The sequence below is a fragment of the Myotis davidii genome, unplaced genomic scaffold (assembly GCF_000327345.1).
Source record: "Myotis davidii unplaced genomic scaffold, ASM32734v1 scaffold149, whole genome shotgun sequence".
NCBI classification, from domain to species: domain Eukaryota; kingdom Metazoa; phylum Chordata; class Mammalia; order Chiroptera; family Vespertilionidae; genus Myotis; species Myotis davidii.
The window spans coordinates 2211139-2226725 of NW_006352194.1; the positions used below are offsets into that span (position 1 = coordinate 2211139).

The 15587-nt window shown below is 56.7% G+C and overlaps 1 protein-coding gene across 3 annotated transcripts; it reads right to left on the bottom strand.

Annotated features, from left to right (window-relative positions):
* Positions 1 to 432: 432 nt before the first annotated feature.
* Positions 433 to 15360, bottom strand: LDLRAP1 (low density lipoprotein receptor adaptor protein 1). 3 transcript variants are annotated; one of them, XM_015557263.1, is made up of 8 exons: positions 15184 to 15356; positions 14274 to 14386; positions 12026 to 12140; positions 6679 to 6751; positions 6286 to 6372; positions 5614 to 5744; positions 4265 to 4299; positions 433 to 2402 (listed from the first exon to the last, which is right to left on the bottom strand). In XM_015557263.1, the coding sequence occupies exons 1-8, from the start codon at positions 15277 to 15279 to the stop codon at positions 2258 to 2260; spliced, it is 795 nt and encodes a 264-aa protein (XP_015412749.1). In that variant the 5' UTR covers positions 15280 to 15356; the 3' UTR covers positions 433 to 2257. The 3 variants fall into 3 exon arrangements, with proteins under 3 accessions (XP_015412749.1, XP_015412747.1, XP_015412748.1); XM_015557261.1 differs by lacking the exon at positions 433 to 2402 and adding an exon at positions 2409 to 3238 and having other exon boundaries at positions 15184 to 15359; XM_015557262.1 differs by lacking the exons at positions 433 to 2402; positions 6286 to 6372 and adding an exon at positions 2409 to 3238 and having other exon boundaries at positions 15184 to 15360.
* Positions 15361 to 15587: the final 227 nt, after the last annotated feature.

A 15587-nucleotide genomic window follows, 5' to 3' on the forward strand; every position in this document is an offset into this window, starting at 1 on the left:
CCCCCTCCCCCGCTCCCCCCCCCTGTACCCTCACACCCCAGCCACACACCGAGTCCACTGGACCTGTCTGGACTGCCAGCCCAGCACTGAGCCCCAGGCTGGTTTGTGTTCGGCACAGTCCGTCAAACGAATAAATGTGGGGGGCCCACTTGAGTATGTGATGGAAATGATGGACGACACCCTCCCCAAGAAAAATATACATAGAAACACACAATCGTATGCAAATTCTGGGGGTTCACATACCCTGGTTAGGAAGCCCAGGCTCTTCAGGGCTGACATGCTGAGCTGTCCAGAGATGACCTCATCGCATCCCCACCTGCTGGTGAAAAGGGGGTCCTTGTCTCCCACTCTGGGCCCGTGGCCGCTACTGCTCCAGCCCCCGGAGGGCAGGCACTGCTCCACGCGGCCCTAGGCCACTCCATCCACATGCTCTTTGTATTTCAAAAAGAGAACATTTATTACTTATCCTTTTCTTCATTAGAAATTCATTGACAGCAACACAAAGAAAAGCACAATAAGACTTATCTGTGCACACACAGGGCGCACACCCACCGCTGGAGACCAGAGACCACGATGGAGGCCACACCCACTCACAGCCCGGCCCTTCTCAGGCCTCCTGGATGGACCCTGATACCAAGGACAGCGTGTCAGGCCCAACCTCACTGCCTCGTGGCAAATGCAGGGGCAGATGCCAAGATCTGGGAAGGGCAGCGGGGGTATAGGAGCTGGGCGGGGAAAGGCTGCTCTATCCTGATAGAGACCCTGCAAATCCCACCCCGCCCCTCACCCAGGCACTTTGGTCTTTCTATTTTGGTCTAAGCGCTTAGATAAGGAGATTCTAAGAAATGGTGTGTTTTTCCTGGGCTGGTGAAACCTGCTCCAACTAGCAGTGTCTCACTTGAGGTTAGCAAAGCCGGGCCCGGGAGGCACCTCGGGACGGAGAAGGTGCTGACAGCTTGGCTGGGTGTCAGGATGCGGGGAGCCCGGGGTGGGGGGTGGAGGGGGTGGATGAAGGGGGAGGAGGAGGGAACACCCTGAAAACAGCCGGCTGCTGGTGCGCCCCGACCCGGGGTCAGAGTGTCCCGGTGCTTAGAGTTTGGCTTTGTTTAACCGTCCGAACGAACAGTCTTCAAACAATTCCATTTTCACGGAAATCAATAGCAATGAGGCAGCAAGCAAGGAGGCTCCTGCCGGTTCCGTGTGGAAAGGCACCAGATGGTTTGTTACGAAACACATTTTGGTCAGAAAATAGCTGGGTTTTTTGGTTTCTGGGGGGACAACAAAGCTAGAAAAAAGGATGTGTGAACTGTGGAGGCACAGGTGAGAAGGCAGCTTTGGCATCAGGCCTGGGCTCTACTGTAGACTCTACCCCTTCCATGCTGGTGGCCTTGGTTTTCTCTCTATAAAAGGGCAACAAAATATTCTTCGTCAAATCCAGGAAGTATGGGGGTGGGGCTCAGGGCCATTCACACACAGACACACAGACGAAAGGGAAGAGAGAGCACAGCTCATCAGTCCCGGGGAGAGGGGTGGGGTGGGGGCGCCGATGGAGGGCAGTCACGCGGTCAGACACTGGGAGTCCGTGGGCAGCGCAGTGATGGACGTCCTCGGGACTTTGGGTCCCTGCTCGTGGAAGGGCAGCGAGAAAGCTCTCTGCACGGCAGCACCAATGGGCACCCTGGGTGTGTGTGCTTTAAAGTGCCAGCTGTGTCGTCTTTGGTCAGGGGCTGCCCCTCTGTCTCCGAGGACCCCCCGTGCCTGCTGGAGCCCCTGCAGCAGATGAGCTGGAGGGACAGTCTCTGCTGAGGCTGCGGTGCCCTCCTGTGCTCAGAAGGCAGAAACGAGTGCTCTGCTGCCCTCAGTGAGGGGCAGGGCCGCCGCCGCCACCGCCGGGGATATCTGGGTCCTCAGAGAGAAGGGATGAGAAATGCTTTGGTCGCCGTCCGGACACCACAGCCAAGCAGAGCTTGCTCAAGAGAAGGCAGGAAGCTGGTTGTAACACCGTGTTCGTGCCTGACACAAACCCAGCTTCCGAGCTGAACCAGAAGTCATTGAATAAATACTCAAGCCCCTTTCAGTTCTTAGAGAGTGGGGTTAGACAACATGTCTCCTTCCCTTCGCTTGGCTGGCTGCAGCTTTGATCTGCAGGCTGACAGAGCTGCCCACCGGAAAAGGGGGGCTGGGGGACCGAGGGGGCCTGGGGCTGCCCCACCCCCACTGCAGGTGGCTGTGGTCACGCCCCACCAGCCCCGGGCGCTCAGAAGCTGAAGACGTCCTCCTGCCCAGGGCTGCCGCTGTCAGGCTGGTCCCAGTCGACCGGCGAGAGGCACTGGGCGTAATGGATGTCCTGTGCCGTCAGTCCAGTGTCCAGCACCTGAGGGTTCGTCCGAGACTGGGCGAGCCTGCAAGGCAGAGCTGTGTGAGCCGAGGTGCAGCAAGGGGCTGGCGGGGGCCAGAGGAGCCAGTCCAGCCCGGCCAGCACCAGGGTCAGAAGTGAGAGGGCACCAGTGGGAAAAGGCCAGGACACAGGGGCCGAAGGAGAAAGGCCCAGATGTCAGCAAAGGGGGAGTCTCTGAGGGTCAAATGACTCAGGAAACTGTGGGGCAGGCAGTGCCATTCTCACCACAGAGAGAGGCCGGGGCACACACACCAGCCACGCTCCCTCAGGAAATGCCCAAGAAAGGGAAAGGGGCGCACTGGTGAGGGCAGAGCGAGGCACACGGGGGAGGGGGAGGGTACCACCCTGAGACTATTGGCTATAACTATGTTCAACACAGTGCTGTTCAAAGAGGAATTCAGAAAGAAGACAACCGAAGGGGAGAGTTAAGTAAATTACAGCCATGTCCTCAAGAATGCGAGGCAGCTGATGGGATGTGTGCCCGAGGCATTTTGGACACCTGGAGAGATGCTCCTGATATGTCAGGGTCCCAAATGCAAATATGTCGAGCTCATCAATGCCAAAAAACAAAAATGTGTATGTATAGGGTTAAGCCCAACAGTCTGAGCTGTGGGATGATGGGATGCTATCATTTCCAATTTAATGCTTTGCTGATTTTTGAAGTTTTTAATAAAAGGAACATGATTCTTGGGTAATCTGGAAAAAGCAAATGGAAGGTTTTCTTCAAACGATGGGGAGGCAGTCAGCCAGTGAAGCAGAGAAGGCAGTAAAAGAAGGAGCCACACAGGCCACTCCCACCACCAGGGCCAGGGGCTTCCACCAGGCTCTGGCAGGAAGGACCTGGGGAGGAGGGAGAGGGATGTAGGGGGTTGTTCCCAGGGAGAAAGGGAGGCCTAACTGGGAGCCCTGAGCTGCCCAGGCCTCCCCTCGGCCTTCTCAGGGGCCTTTCCCCAAGCTACAGGTAGCCATGGCTACAGGATGGTCCTGGGAAGATGGGGAACTGCCCCTCAGGCTAGAACAGGGACGCCAAACTTTTTGACTCGAGGGCCACAATGGGTTCTTAAACTGGACCGGAGGGCCGGAACAAAAGCATGGATGGAGTGTTTGTGTGAACTAATATAAATTCAAAGTAAACATCATTACATAAAGGGTACAGTCTTTTTTTTTTTTAGTTTTATTCATTTCAAACGGGTTGGATCCGGCCTGCGGGTCATAGTTTGCCCACGGCTGGGCTAGACGAAAACAACCCGACACTCCTCCTCTGTGTAATGCTCCACGGGCTTAAGTGAGCAATACCTGCTCCCTGCCCTTCTCCATAAACGGAAAGCCTCTGGAGGGAACAGAGGCTGCACAAAAAGCCAGTTTTTGGCCCGGCCGTGGTGGCTCAGTGTTTGAACATCAACCTATGAACCAGGAGGTCACGGTTCGAATCTTGGTCGGGGCACATGCTTGGATTGCAGGCTCGATCCCCAGAGTGGGGTGTGCAGGAGGCAGCTGATCAATGACTCTCTCCCATCACTGATGTTTCTCTTTCTCTCTCCCTCTCCACTCCTCTCTGAAATCAAAAGCCAATCCTTGACGGTTACACCAGGAGCAGGAAGAGGAAATCGGCCTCAGCTGTAGCTACAGCAGTGGACTTCTTTCAGCTCAGACTATGGTGAAGCAGCCACGAGGAACTGTTCTTTACTTAACAGCAAGAGCTTTCTAGCAGACATGGCCAACCCCAGGTAGTGAGCTCCCCACCCCTGCAAGTATTCAAGTTGAGATTTTTGTTCTGGAGATGGTCAGAGTTGGCCAAGGGCCCCAGAGACCTGCCCACAAATGCCAGGCCTCCTTCCCCAGCATAAGGAGCCCAGTTAATGTTACCTTGAAAATGCTTCATCCAGGTCGTCATCCAGCTCCTTGGGGAAAACAAAGTGGGAGATATGAACCCGAGGTGGGGGACTTGTCCCAGCCCTGGGTGAACTACAGGGACTCAAGACATGAGCATAGGAGTCTGGGGGCGCCTAGAGGGCCTTCCGCCTGGCTCCTGCCACCAGCATCTCAGCACAGGGACCCACACCTGGGATGTGAACAGGAGAAAGGGCCCCTGGGCACCTGGGCACCTGGGTGGGTTCGATTCCCAGCTCTGTCGTTACCCGAGTGACCCCTTAGGCAAGTGGCTACTCCTCTTTGACACTGAGCTTTTCCTTCCATCAAAAGGGAGGGTTAGGCGGAAGGCTGCTAAGACTTTCGAATTCTGAGAGGAAGAGGGCGGGAAGGGTTTCCTTGCTTTCATCCACTTCCAAAAGCCCAGCCCAAATTCCAAGCTCAAGGGATAAGTGGCGAGGCGGGAAAACAATGGGCGAACCAAGGGTGGCTGCAGACAATGGGGGACGGGCTCAGAGTGCCTGCCCGGCGCACCTGGGTGGCCCCCGGCAGGCAGAGGGATTTGACGGTCTTTCATGTCTGTCAGGTGCCAGAGTTTCTTAAACTAAAGAGATATGACAAGTAATGTGTGATTCTGCAATGGAGCCTGGACCGGAAAAGGACATTGTGGGGACCACGGATTACGTAACAGGTCGTGCCGACGTTAATGGTTCTGATAACTGTAATGTGGTCACGTAAGATGCTAAGGTTTGGGGAATCCGGATGAAGGGTGAACAGGAATTCTTTGTACTGTTTTTGTAACATTTTATAATTCTAAAATTATTTCCAAATAAAAGACTTTTTAATTTTTAATTTAAAAAATGAGGTTCCTCTGGTAGATTCTGCAGGCAAGTCATCCTCCTCCCTGAAGAGATGAGAAAGCTGAGACACAGAGGTCAGGGGCCTGCCCAGTTCGCAGCGCGTGTCAGGGGCCAGCTGCTGGCTGCCCAAGCCCCAGGCTCCTCATTCAGACAGTGGGGGGAGGCGGGTCAGGAGCAAACTCTGCCGCCCTGAGAACAAGGGGGCCTTTGGCTCGTCCTGCAGTCGGGATGGTTAGGCCAAGAGGCCAGGCATTGTGAGGGGACAGCTGTGCTGGGAGCCAAGCCTGCTGGGGACCTAGCCCTGGGTTCAAAGGGGACATTGTTCATCGCCTACCCTGGGCCTGGGTGCTGCTGGGCTGGGGGTGGCCCTCCCAGATGCCTGTAAGTCATGGGTGCCAGGCCCTGGACCGCCCGGGGGCCTCCTCCAGGGATAAGCCTGTGGCTCACCAGATCCCCGCGGGGTCAGCAGGCCACACGAACACTCACCCAGACAACACTGCTGTTACTCAGGGCTGGAGGCCTCGGGGCCTCGTCGACATTAGTGGTATTAGCGCTGACTGTGGACAGCGGGGCCTTGGCCATCTCTTCCAAGTCCAGCAGGTTCCCCGTGGCGACCACTATGAAGGGTCCAGGCAGATGCGTCAGTGCGAGAGGAGCCTCCTGTCTCCCCGCCTCATCTCCTTGTCCCTCCTGGAGACTCCTGGTCTGTCCTGGCCCCGACTCTCCTTGGCCAGAGCCTTTCCCAGGCCTGTCACCCAGAACACCCAGAGCCCCACCGTGGCACCTCCCAAAGCAGCGGGACAGCTGCCCCTGACCTTGAGATCCTCTCCCCGACTAATGGTTTTTAGTCACAACAGGTGCTGAGTTCGGTAAGCGATCCCAGACAGCATGTAAAGTACACACAGAGAGAGGTATACATCTGTGCATATTTTTGCACAGGGACACATCTGGGAGAACATGCACCATAATGAGTAACTCTCCCCCTTTATCTCCATTTTCTAGTTTATTTATAACGACCATGTATTATGTATTTAACAACAAAACCAAAATAAAAAACCGAGAGTTTGCTCCAACCCAGGAGGGAGCAGGGCCTCTGGGTGAAGGGCAGACCCCGAGACCTGCAGGTGATTCCAGCCCCTCCCCCTGCCCAAGACTCACGGTTCTTCAACGAGGGGGTGCTGCTGCCGCGGCCCCCGCCCAGGCCGTCCCCGCCCTCCTGGCTGGCTTTCTCCCTCTTCTCCTTCTCTGTGGGATCAAGGCACAGCGCTGTAGTGCCTCCGACCCCAGCACTCCATCCCCAGCAACTGTTGGGCAGGGAGTGGGCTGTGGCCAACCTCAGGGGGCAGGTCTCCCCCCAGCAGGAGGAAAGGAGCTGCAGGTCTCAGTTCATCCCCACAGGCACCTGTCTAAAGTCGCAAACTGGGGAGGTGATGAAGGTGGGAGTCTGTCCAGGCCTTCGCCACCCCCTCCCCAGCCCACAGGACCCTGCCAGCCTCTTCAGTGCTCCCTCCTCACCCCCGCCCACACACAATGTCTGTGAACAAGGCTCACCTTCCTTGGACACCTGCCAAAACTCAAAGGCAACTTTGAAGGCCTGGGCAACTGTGAGGGTGACAGCCTGAGCCTGAAAAACAGGAAGTGAGTTCAGGGGAGGGGGTGCAGTATTAGGGGGGTAGTAGCAAGTCTGAACTGGAGGCTGGGGGTTCCTGGGCAGGCCCAGCTGGCTCCATCCCAAGGCTCTGGAACGCCTGATGAATGGAGGCAGAGCCCGGGCCTCTCCCAGGTCACAAAGCAGACGGGTTAGAAAGAGGCCACGCCCGCCCCAGGCAGCTGGCCCCCTCTTCAGCACCTGTAGCTCAGCCACGGCTCCCACCCTCATTCCAGCCCGTACCTTGGCAATGGCTGTTCACCTCCACTTTTTCCCTTCCCTTTGGGCTTTCCTAAATTCAATTAATTGTGAGGCTTGCTTCTTCTGAGAAGCCCTCCCTGATTGCTCAAGGACTTCACACAGTTACTTAACCCTTGGAATTAAGAAACAGAAAAGCCAGAGTTGGAAAGGGTCTGACCACTGTCTGAATGAGCCACGGGGGCAGAGGTCGGACTGGTTAGTACTGCACAGAGTCAGAGGGCTTATAACTGAACCCCAGAAAGGCAGTGGGAAGCTTATCCATTTCCTGACAGAAGCAAGTTGTTAGTGAGCACCGTGGCAAGGGATGAAAACCATTCAGTGCCATCACCCTCCTGTAAGGCGGGGCCACACCTTGGCCCTTCACCTTGGGGAACTCCCACCCACTCTTCCAACCCAACTCAAACATCACCCCTCTCTCTTGTCACCAGTTCACACACCTGTGTCACCCCACCTGGTGCTCCCCAAAGGCAAGAATCACTCCTGGTTCCCAGAGCCCCCCAGAGGGGCAACATGCTGGCTGAACTGCATTTTCCTGAGAGGCAGGCATCCTGAGGCCTCACGCTCCAGCCAGGGCCTTCTACCCCAGCCCACATTCCACTCAACCCCTTCTCTCTGATTCTAGGCCAGGGCTCATCAGCTCCGCTTCTGGGAGTGCAGGCCCCGAGCTTGCAGCTATGGCTGGAGGCGACAGCTAGCTCCCTTCCGAAAGCCGGGCCCAGGGAAGAAAGCACCAGACCCTTCCAAGTGTACAAGCTCCGGCTTAACCAGCCTCTGCCCCGCTCCCTTCCTCTCGCCAGACAACTCAATTTAATTGAGAAATGAATCCATGGCTACTGCCTTTAAAACTCTTTTTTTTTTTAATTTAAAATCCCTAAACAAGCTGACTGATCCATGCCAATTAAACTTCACGAAGTATAAAATCTCATTTGAATGTCTCCATCATTTACATTTTTGATGGAAGTACGGGGACTTTATGGCAAAACTTAAATATGGTAATTAAGTATGAAACTCTTCACAGCTGTTTACAATTTAAGCTGTCACAACTGAATCACACTGAATAGACTCAGTTACCATTGAGAATTGCTCATGAACTAAAAATATGGACTAATTACAAGCCTGAGTCAGTCACTATGCACCCAAGCAAGGCTGGTCATCCTATGGCAGGGGGATGGAGCACCATGATTTTTGCCTTCGGGAAACCTGGGGGTACGAGCCTATCTTTGCATTAATCTGCTTATTCATTTGCATACACTCCTGCCCTTTCTCCCTAAAGTCCTGAGCTACAAGCTAAACCAAATATAACCCAAGATTCGGAGGTGGACAGGTGGCTGCAAGCCCAGGCTGGGCAGGACCGGGAGGGGTTGGGCCCTACCCTCTGGAGCAGCTGCAGGAATTTGGGCAGCACCAGAAGGAAGGACTGCTCCAGCCTGCCCTCAGGTAGGGGGGTGAGGAGAGGCGGGCAGGGGCGGGAGTCTTCCTGGATTCCACAGGACAAAAGCCTACCTATCCCTCTGAGTGGGTCTGGCCTGTGGGCCTGTCTGATTGCCCTGACCAGGTTCTACCTCGTACATTTTTCCGTGTCTCTATCTTGTTCCCGGTAACCAGGCTGTTAGTTTTTCAAAGGGGCCAGGTCTAGCTTAGGGCTGCAGAGCTGGGCCAGGACCAGGGATCCCAGCCCCGAGCTCAGTACTCAGACCAAGGCAGCCCCAGAAGCTTGAACCTTCGCACAAAAGGATCACCTGAGAAATGCCAAGGGCCGTGTGAGGGAGAACAGCTCTGCCCCACCCTGCCCGGAGCAGGATTAAGGGTATCGCTTTGCTCACGGCCAGTACACCTGCACCAAACCCTGGACTCCCGTTAAGGCCAGCAGAGCCCGGAGGCTGAAGTGCTCGCTGAGAAGTCCCAGCTGGGCAGATGGAAACGTTTCTTTGTAGAGAAATTTATCCTAGGGGCCACTGGGGAAGGGAGGCCTGGTCCTGCCTGAGTTGGGCTGAATGGGTGGGCAACCCAGAAAAGAAGCCCTTGCCCCCCACTCCGGGTGGGTCATAGGCACCTGGCTCATTCAGGCATCCAGGTGAGAAAGGGTGGGGATGCAGAGACTGAGGGCCCCGGGCCAAAAGGAGTGAGGACTTATGTCAACATCCAAATTCAAGGCTCCCCTGCAGGAGGACAGAACCTTGCCACCCTCCCTGGCTCCTCAACTGCCATCCCCTCCACTGCGTTTTGCACCTCTGTGTCTTTGCACCTGCTAATTCCTGTGCTGGAGGGCGCTCAACCTCTCGCCATCCCATCCCCTTTCTCTTGGCCTGGCAAACTCCTACTTATGACTCAACCCTCAGAGCCCAATTCAAAACATCTCCTTCCCTGGGAAGTCTTGCTGACTTCCAGTGAGACTGACTAACCTCGACGCTAGAACCGAGACCCTGTGTCCCAGTTACTGATCCGGCCCCTTCTCCCCCACCACCTTGTTCATATCCCCACGGCTGATTTCCTGGGTCCCCAGAGCCTGGCACAGGGCTCAGCCCAGGCCAGACAGCAGCGAACATCTGCGGGGTGCCTGTCAGCAGGTGGGTTGCAAAACCTGAGGCACCCATTTCACCTGCTGCCTCCTCCTCAGAAACGTCCACTAAGCCCTGAGAATCGGGATTTCCATCGTGGCCAGCTGAGGCCTTGGGGACCACAAGAACACCATCCCTGCATCAGTCAATTTATACCCCCTTGGGCTGGGCTAGCTCCTGCAGGGCTTCCCCCGGGCTCCCTGTAGGGGGCGTCCAGGTGGGAGAGGGTAGATAGAGAAGGAGGACAAGCCGTGATCCCATCATCCCGGACACAGGTGAGAACCTGCCACGAAGAGTGGGCGTCGGTGCCCGTGTCCAACAGGCGCCCTTCCCCCTGCCCGACCGGGCTCTGCTGTCGGCATGAAGCCGTGGCCGGCTGTTTCCTCAGTAACAGGCTCTGGGCCTGGGGCAGGCTGAGTTTGATCGGGGCGTCTACAGTCCTCTGGACCGGGCGCACCGGACCAGGCCTCCCTTCGCCGCTGGGCCAGCACTGGCTTTCCTTTATCCCCCAAACTCCCCTTCCCAGAGGAAGCCTCTGCATCTTGGACCCGCCCCCCCGCCGCAGCCATGGCCATGGCCAACTGCCCGCCCAGCGCCTGCTCTGGTCACTGGGGAGGAAGAGACAAACAATGCGGACATAATGAGCCTGTATTTTAAGTCTTTGTGGCCTCATAAGAGACGAAGCCAGGAGTCCACTGTCATGGGAGAAGCCACCGCAGGGGCATCACGAGGCCCCGGGTGAGCGGCCAGCGACACGGAGCCGGCAGCAAAGAACAAAGGTGCACCAAAGAAACGGGGCCTCCCAGGACAATCCCAACTCTGCCGATGGGCAGGCAGCCCAGAGAGGGGCAGGGTCTTAGCCACAGTCACACAGGAAGGACCTGGGCCAGCATCAGACCCTCGTCTGTCTCCTGTCGTGCTCCTTCCAAGACCTGTGGGGGGCGGAACTGTGACCCCAAAAAGGTCCACACCCTAATCCCTGGAACCTGGGAACCTTACCTCACATGGCAAAAGGGACTTGGCAGACTGATTAAATTGAGGATTTCTGAGATGAGGGACTTCCTGGGTACCCGGTGGGCCCAATCACAAGCGGCCATATGAGAGGGAGGCAGGAGGGTCCGGTCAGAAATAGTCATGTGATGAGGGAAGCAGAGAGGGAGATTGGCAGGTGCCACACTGCTGACCCCAAGGCTGGAGAAGGGGGTCATGAACCAAGGAAGGCAGAAGGTCTCTGACACTATAAACGGCAAGAAAATGTATCTCCCCTGGGACCTTCAGAAGGAAAACAGCCCTGTCGACCCATTTCAGACTTCTGGCCTCCGGAACCAGACAAGAATAAATTTGTGCTGCTTTAAACGCTAAGTTTGTGGTAATTTCTTACAGCAACACTAGGAAACGTCTATCTAAAGCATGGCTCATGGGTATAGCAGGAAGTCTGGGGGTCCATGTCAAGACTGTGATGTCCCTGATGTGTCCTTGAAGATGGGGAGGGGATACCCATAGGGCATCTCCCCTGGGTTTCAGAGCGCCGGCGCTCCCACTCCGCCGGTCTCCTTGACTCCCAGGAACATAGGCCTGGGCACTGGGGCTCTGGCCCCATATGCAGGCTGACAGAGGCCAATACTAAACCAATAAATGTGTGGAACCTCTTTCCAGGGCAAGTGGTCAGGCTTCGGGGGCCTTGGAAACGAAGGGGCTTCCAACACCGAAGGCTGACTCACTCCCGGTGCCTGCCCCAAAGCTCAAGACAAATGCCCAGAGACCTCGGAGATTCCCACTGATCCCAGCGAGGTGTGGCCGGGCACAACAGTCATGCAGGGAGGGGGGAAACCATGGGTTTAAACCCTCACTCTGTCTGGTGATGACAGTTGAGTCATCTTCAGCAAGCCAGCTGACTGATGAGTCTGATTTCGCATTAAAAATAAAAATAAAAACAATGAAGACAGTAGCTGCTCCCACCTCATAGCACTGTTGTATTAAATGAGAAGACCCCTTAAAGCCTGCCACTGACAAGCACGTGGTGCATACCAAAAAATGGCCAGGCCCTCCCCGCTCTGGCCACAGGAAGCCGGTCCACCTAGGCTCTCACTTTTCCCTTTCACTCTGGGCCCCTCTGATCACCAATCTCCAAGGACGAATCCCTACAAGGCCCTGCACCTCCAGACCAGACTATAACCAGGAGACCCCCAAAAACCTCAAATCCAGAGAGGCAGGGCCAGGGCGCTCACTGGGGACACAGGCTTGTCACTGCTCACAGCCCGCTCTGACAGGTGTCTTGGCGCCCTCGGCGCTCACCGCCCACTTGGGGTTCCCAGGATTTCCTATTTTAAGTGAAGTGTCATCTTGGCTTTGCCTTCCCACCAGACAGGGCCGCCAAGGACAGGCTGCCAAGGCGAGCAGAGCTGCCCAAGCCCCGGCTCTCCGCACTGACCATTTTCCGCTTGGTGCAGAGGAAGGCGTGACACTCGAGATTCTCGTTGTGCTGGCTCTGGGCGATGTAGGCAAACACTTTGCCGTGCATCTTGTCCGCCGTGCAGTAGGAGATCCTGAAAGGCGAGTGGGAAATGTCACCAGAGCCCTGCATGGGGGCCTGACAACATCCAGAACACCCACCCATATTGCAACGCCCCTGAGTTCCAGACAGCCTGCTCTCCCACTCCACCGGTGCACGATTCCGGAGAGCCGGCCTTGGCCTCTAGGCCTGGCATCCTGGGCCATCCATGACGGAGGAAGGACTGTGGAAAGACTGGAGAAAGGGCACTTCCCCCTCTACTGAACCACACCCCAAAATTGTAATCGCTGAGCCCTTACTGTACACCAGGCAATGTTCAGATAGCACCTCATTGAACTCAGAGCTGCCCTCTGAGAAGGGCTTTATTATTCCCACTTTTCAGATGAGAACAGTGAAGCTAGCAGTCTCAGACCACCAGCTAGTGGCAGAGCGGAGACCTGACCTCACCCGCGGATTCAGAGGCCGTACCACGGCCATGCTACCTCTCAAGGGCTTGTGCTGACCAGGTGGAAGGGAAAGCAGACACTGCCCACCCACTGGGGCCCTTTGGCTGGCCTCCTCCTCCCCTACCTGCCCTCATGCCCCTGACCAGAGGCCAGAGGGGTTCTAGGGCTGTCCCTCCCAGGGCGACCGAGAGTGCCAGCAGACTCTCCTGGAGAAGGTGGAGTAGAAGGGCTGGGGGGAGGGTGAGGGTGTGTGGAGACGACCAGCCCAGGAGCCCCCGGCTCCAGGAGCTCCCTCACCTTAGACCAGGGGTCCTCAAACTACGGCCCGCGGGCCACCTGCGGCCCGCCGAAAACATTTATCCGGCCCACCGGGTGTTTCTGCCGCCGCTGCCTGTTGCCTAGCAGCCGACTCGTCCCGGCCCGCAGTGCGCATGTGTGGAATGTCTGAGGGACAGTGAACTGGCCCCGTTTAAACAGTTTGAGGACCTCTGCCTTAGACACTTGCCTCCCTCGTCTGACCCTCCATGCTGGGAACTGCAACCAGCACAGGAACTGCAGCTCAGAATGGAGACAGTTCAGCAGACGCCCTTCCCCAGTGTGGCCCCAGCTTCAAGCAGGCATTGACATAGGGATTAGCACCACTTAAGACGCCCAGATGAACAGAGGGATGGGTACCAGGTCCCCAACAACCCCTTCTCCATCCGGCAGTTCCAGCCCCTCCCTCCCCCAGGTTTCCCCACAAAGGCCTCTCCTTCTTTGCCCTCGTGGGAAACACTTATATTCTATCTTCTATTTCCTCCTCTCCATCCCTCCTAGACTGGAAGCTCCTTGAGGGCAGGGCTGGGTCTGCCTCACCTGGTTAAAGGAGGCAGATAAAACCAGAAAGGTGAGAAATAGCAGCCAGAAACTCTAAAACCACCCCAACCCCAGTACTGGCCCGTGCTCCAACCGCTAAGCCACCTGCTTAGAAACAAAGCAATATGGCCGAGGGATGCCTGGCAGACCAGGGCCTGCTGGACAGGAGTCCGGCCTTGGTGTCCTGGTCCCAGCTTAGCCACTACCTCACCGAGGCCTTGGTCGACCTGAGGCCTCTCTGGACCTCAGATTCCCCATTTGTAATATGAATCTCTGCTGCCCCTTCCAGCTCTGAAATCTACAACTGACCAGCTGAGAGAGGATGGGGACAGCCTGAGGCTCCTGGGGCTGGGCTGCTTCTCATGAACAAGGCATTCCACCCCCGACTGATACCATCTACATTCTGCCCTCAGACTCTGCCCTCAGAATAGCACCCCAGTTAATTCAGTGGCTTCCCTGGACGCCTGGCCAGATGTCCGGAGCAGAACTGCTGCATTCACAGTGGAAGGAAAGGACCATGACTCTGCAGCTGTCCGCTCCTAGCCTGACTCAGCAGGATGCTTGGGAGAGGAGGGAGGCTGGGGAGGCGGTTCCCAGTCCTCTCAGGCCTCAGCTGCCGGCTGCAACTAGTGATCACAGCAGCAGCAGCTGCCATTTAACCTAGCGCCCAGGTGAGCCAGGTGCTGTGCGCTCAGTGCTCATAACAGCCCCGGGAGGCAGGATCTGTTTCCATCCCAATTTACAGATGAGGAAACGGAGGCTCCAGGGTCACTCGGACAGGGCGTGGCATAGCCTGGCTGGCTTCCGGCAGGGCACTCTACCCACTGCCCCAACCGACTGGTGAATGTGGGTGATGCTGAGCTTACCTGTAAATGGACACGTTCTCAATGAGCTGGCTGGTGATGCCGTCGGTCAGGATAATGCCCCGCGGTGACACCTTGAGAGTCACCTTCTGCAGCTTCTTCCCACTGGCCTTGGCCTTGGGGCAGACATGGGTCAGAGGAGCCTGCCTGCCGCACCTGGGACCCACCCTGGCTACTTCTAGCTGCTCCAGCCCCCAGACTCCAGGCCCATGGGAGGCCTCAGCTGAGGTGACTGGAAGGCATGATTTAGAAGACATTTCCGCCAACGCCTTCTTCTAATAAAAACAGGGACAACTGCTTCTCATTGAGCAGCCGCTGTCTGCCGAGCACTGGTCCTCGAGTCAGCCGTGCTTGTTCCAAGGAGGAGAAGGACCCAGAGAGGCTCAGGGACTTGCCCCAAACACACAGCTAGGAGGACCTCGCACTCTGAGCTCTGAATGGGCTACCACAGCCCAGTAGGATGACTTCCGGGGACTCTGCTCTACCTGCTGACCGCGCTGGGGCCTGAGCTGAGGGGTCTGAGACCAACAGGAGAGGTGGACTTATAGGGCCCTCGCTCCCTCAGAGCAGGCGAGAGGGAGATCTGGTCTCTGGTGTGCTGACCTGCTCCTCAGGACACAGAGCAAGTGGTTGGGTGACAGTGACCTCCCCCACCCTTCCTAGCACTAAGTCACCAACTGTTAGGCAGGGGCCCTGAGCTCGGGGCGGGGAGGCTGGGAGAGGACATGGCCCCAACTGCTAGAGCGGGGGACACTGACCCTCACCTCTCAAGCCCAATGGCTACCCTTTTCCAGAGTCCCCGAGGCAGATGCGAGGGCAGGGACAGGCCAGACACATCCAACTGGGGTAATAAGTGCGGGACAAGCAGCACCCCGGGAAGAAGCTGAACCTGGCTCCCCACACTGAGGCTCACCGTGGCCACGATCCTCTTGACAGCGGCCGCGGACATCTCCTCGCCCTTGGGCTGCTCCACCAGCGTCATGCCCAGGTACTTGAGGTTGAAGAGCATCCCCTCAAGCAGCGTCTCCCGGGTGTCTGTCCAGTTCTCAGGCAGCTCTGGCAGGAGGACAGGCGCTCAGACCTGCTGGGCAGGCACCACGGCAACAGCCCTCCCAGCCCCTTTCCCACGGACCCAGCAAGGGGCTGTGGGTCCTGCCATCGACCATTACTTTTTAAATATATTTTTATTGATTTCAGAGAGGGAAGGAGAGGGAGAGACAGAAACATCAATGATGAGAATCACTGATGAGCTGCCCCTGCACACCCCAAATGCAACCCAGGCATGTGCCCTGACAGGGAATCGTCCCAAATGCCACC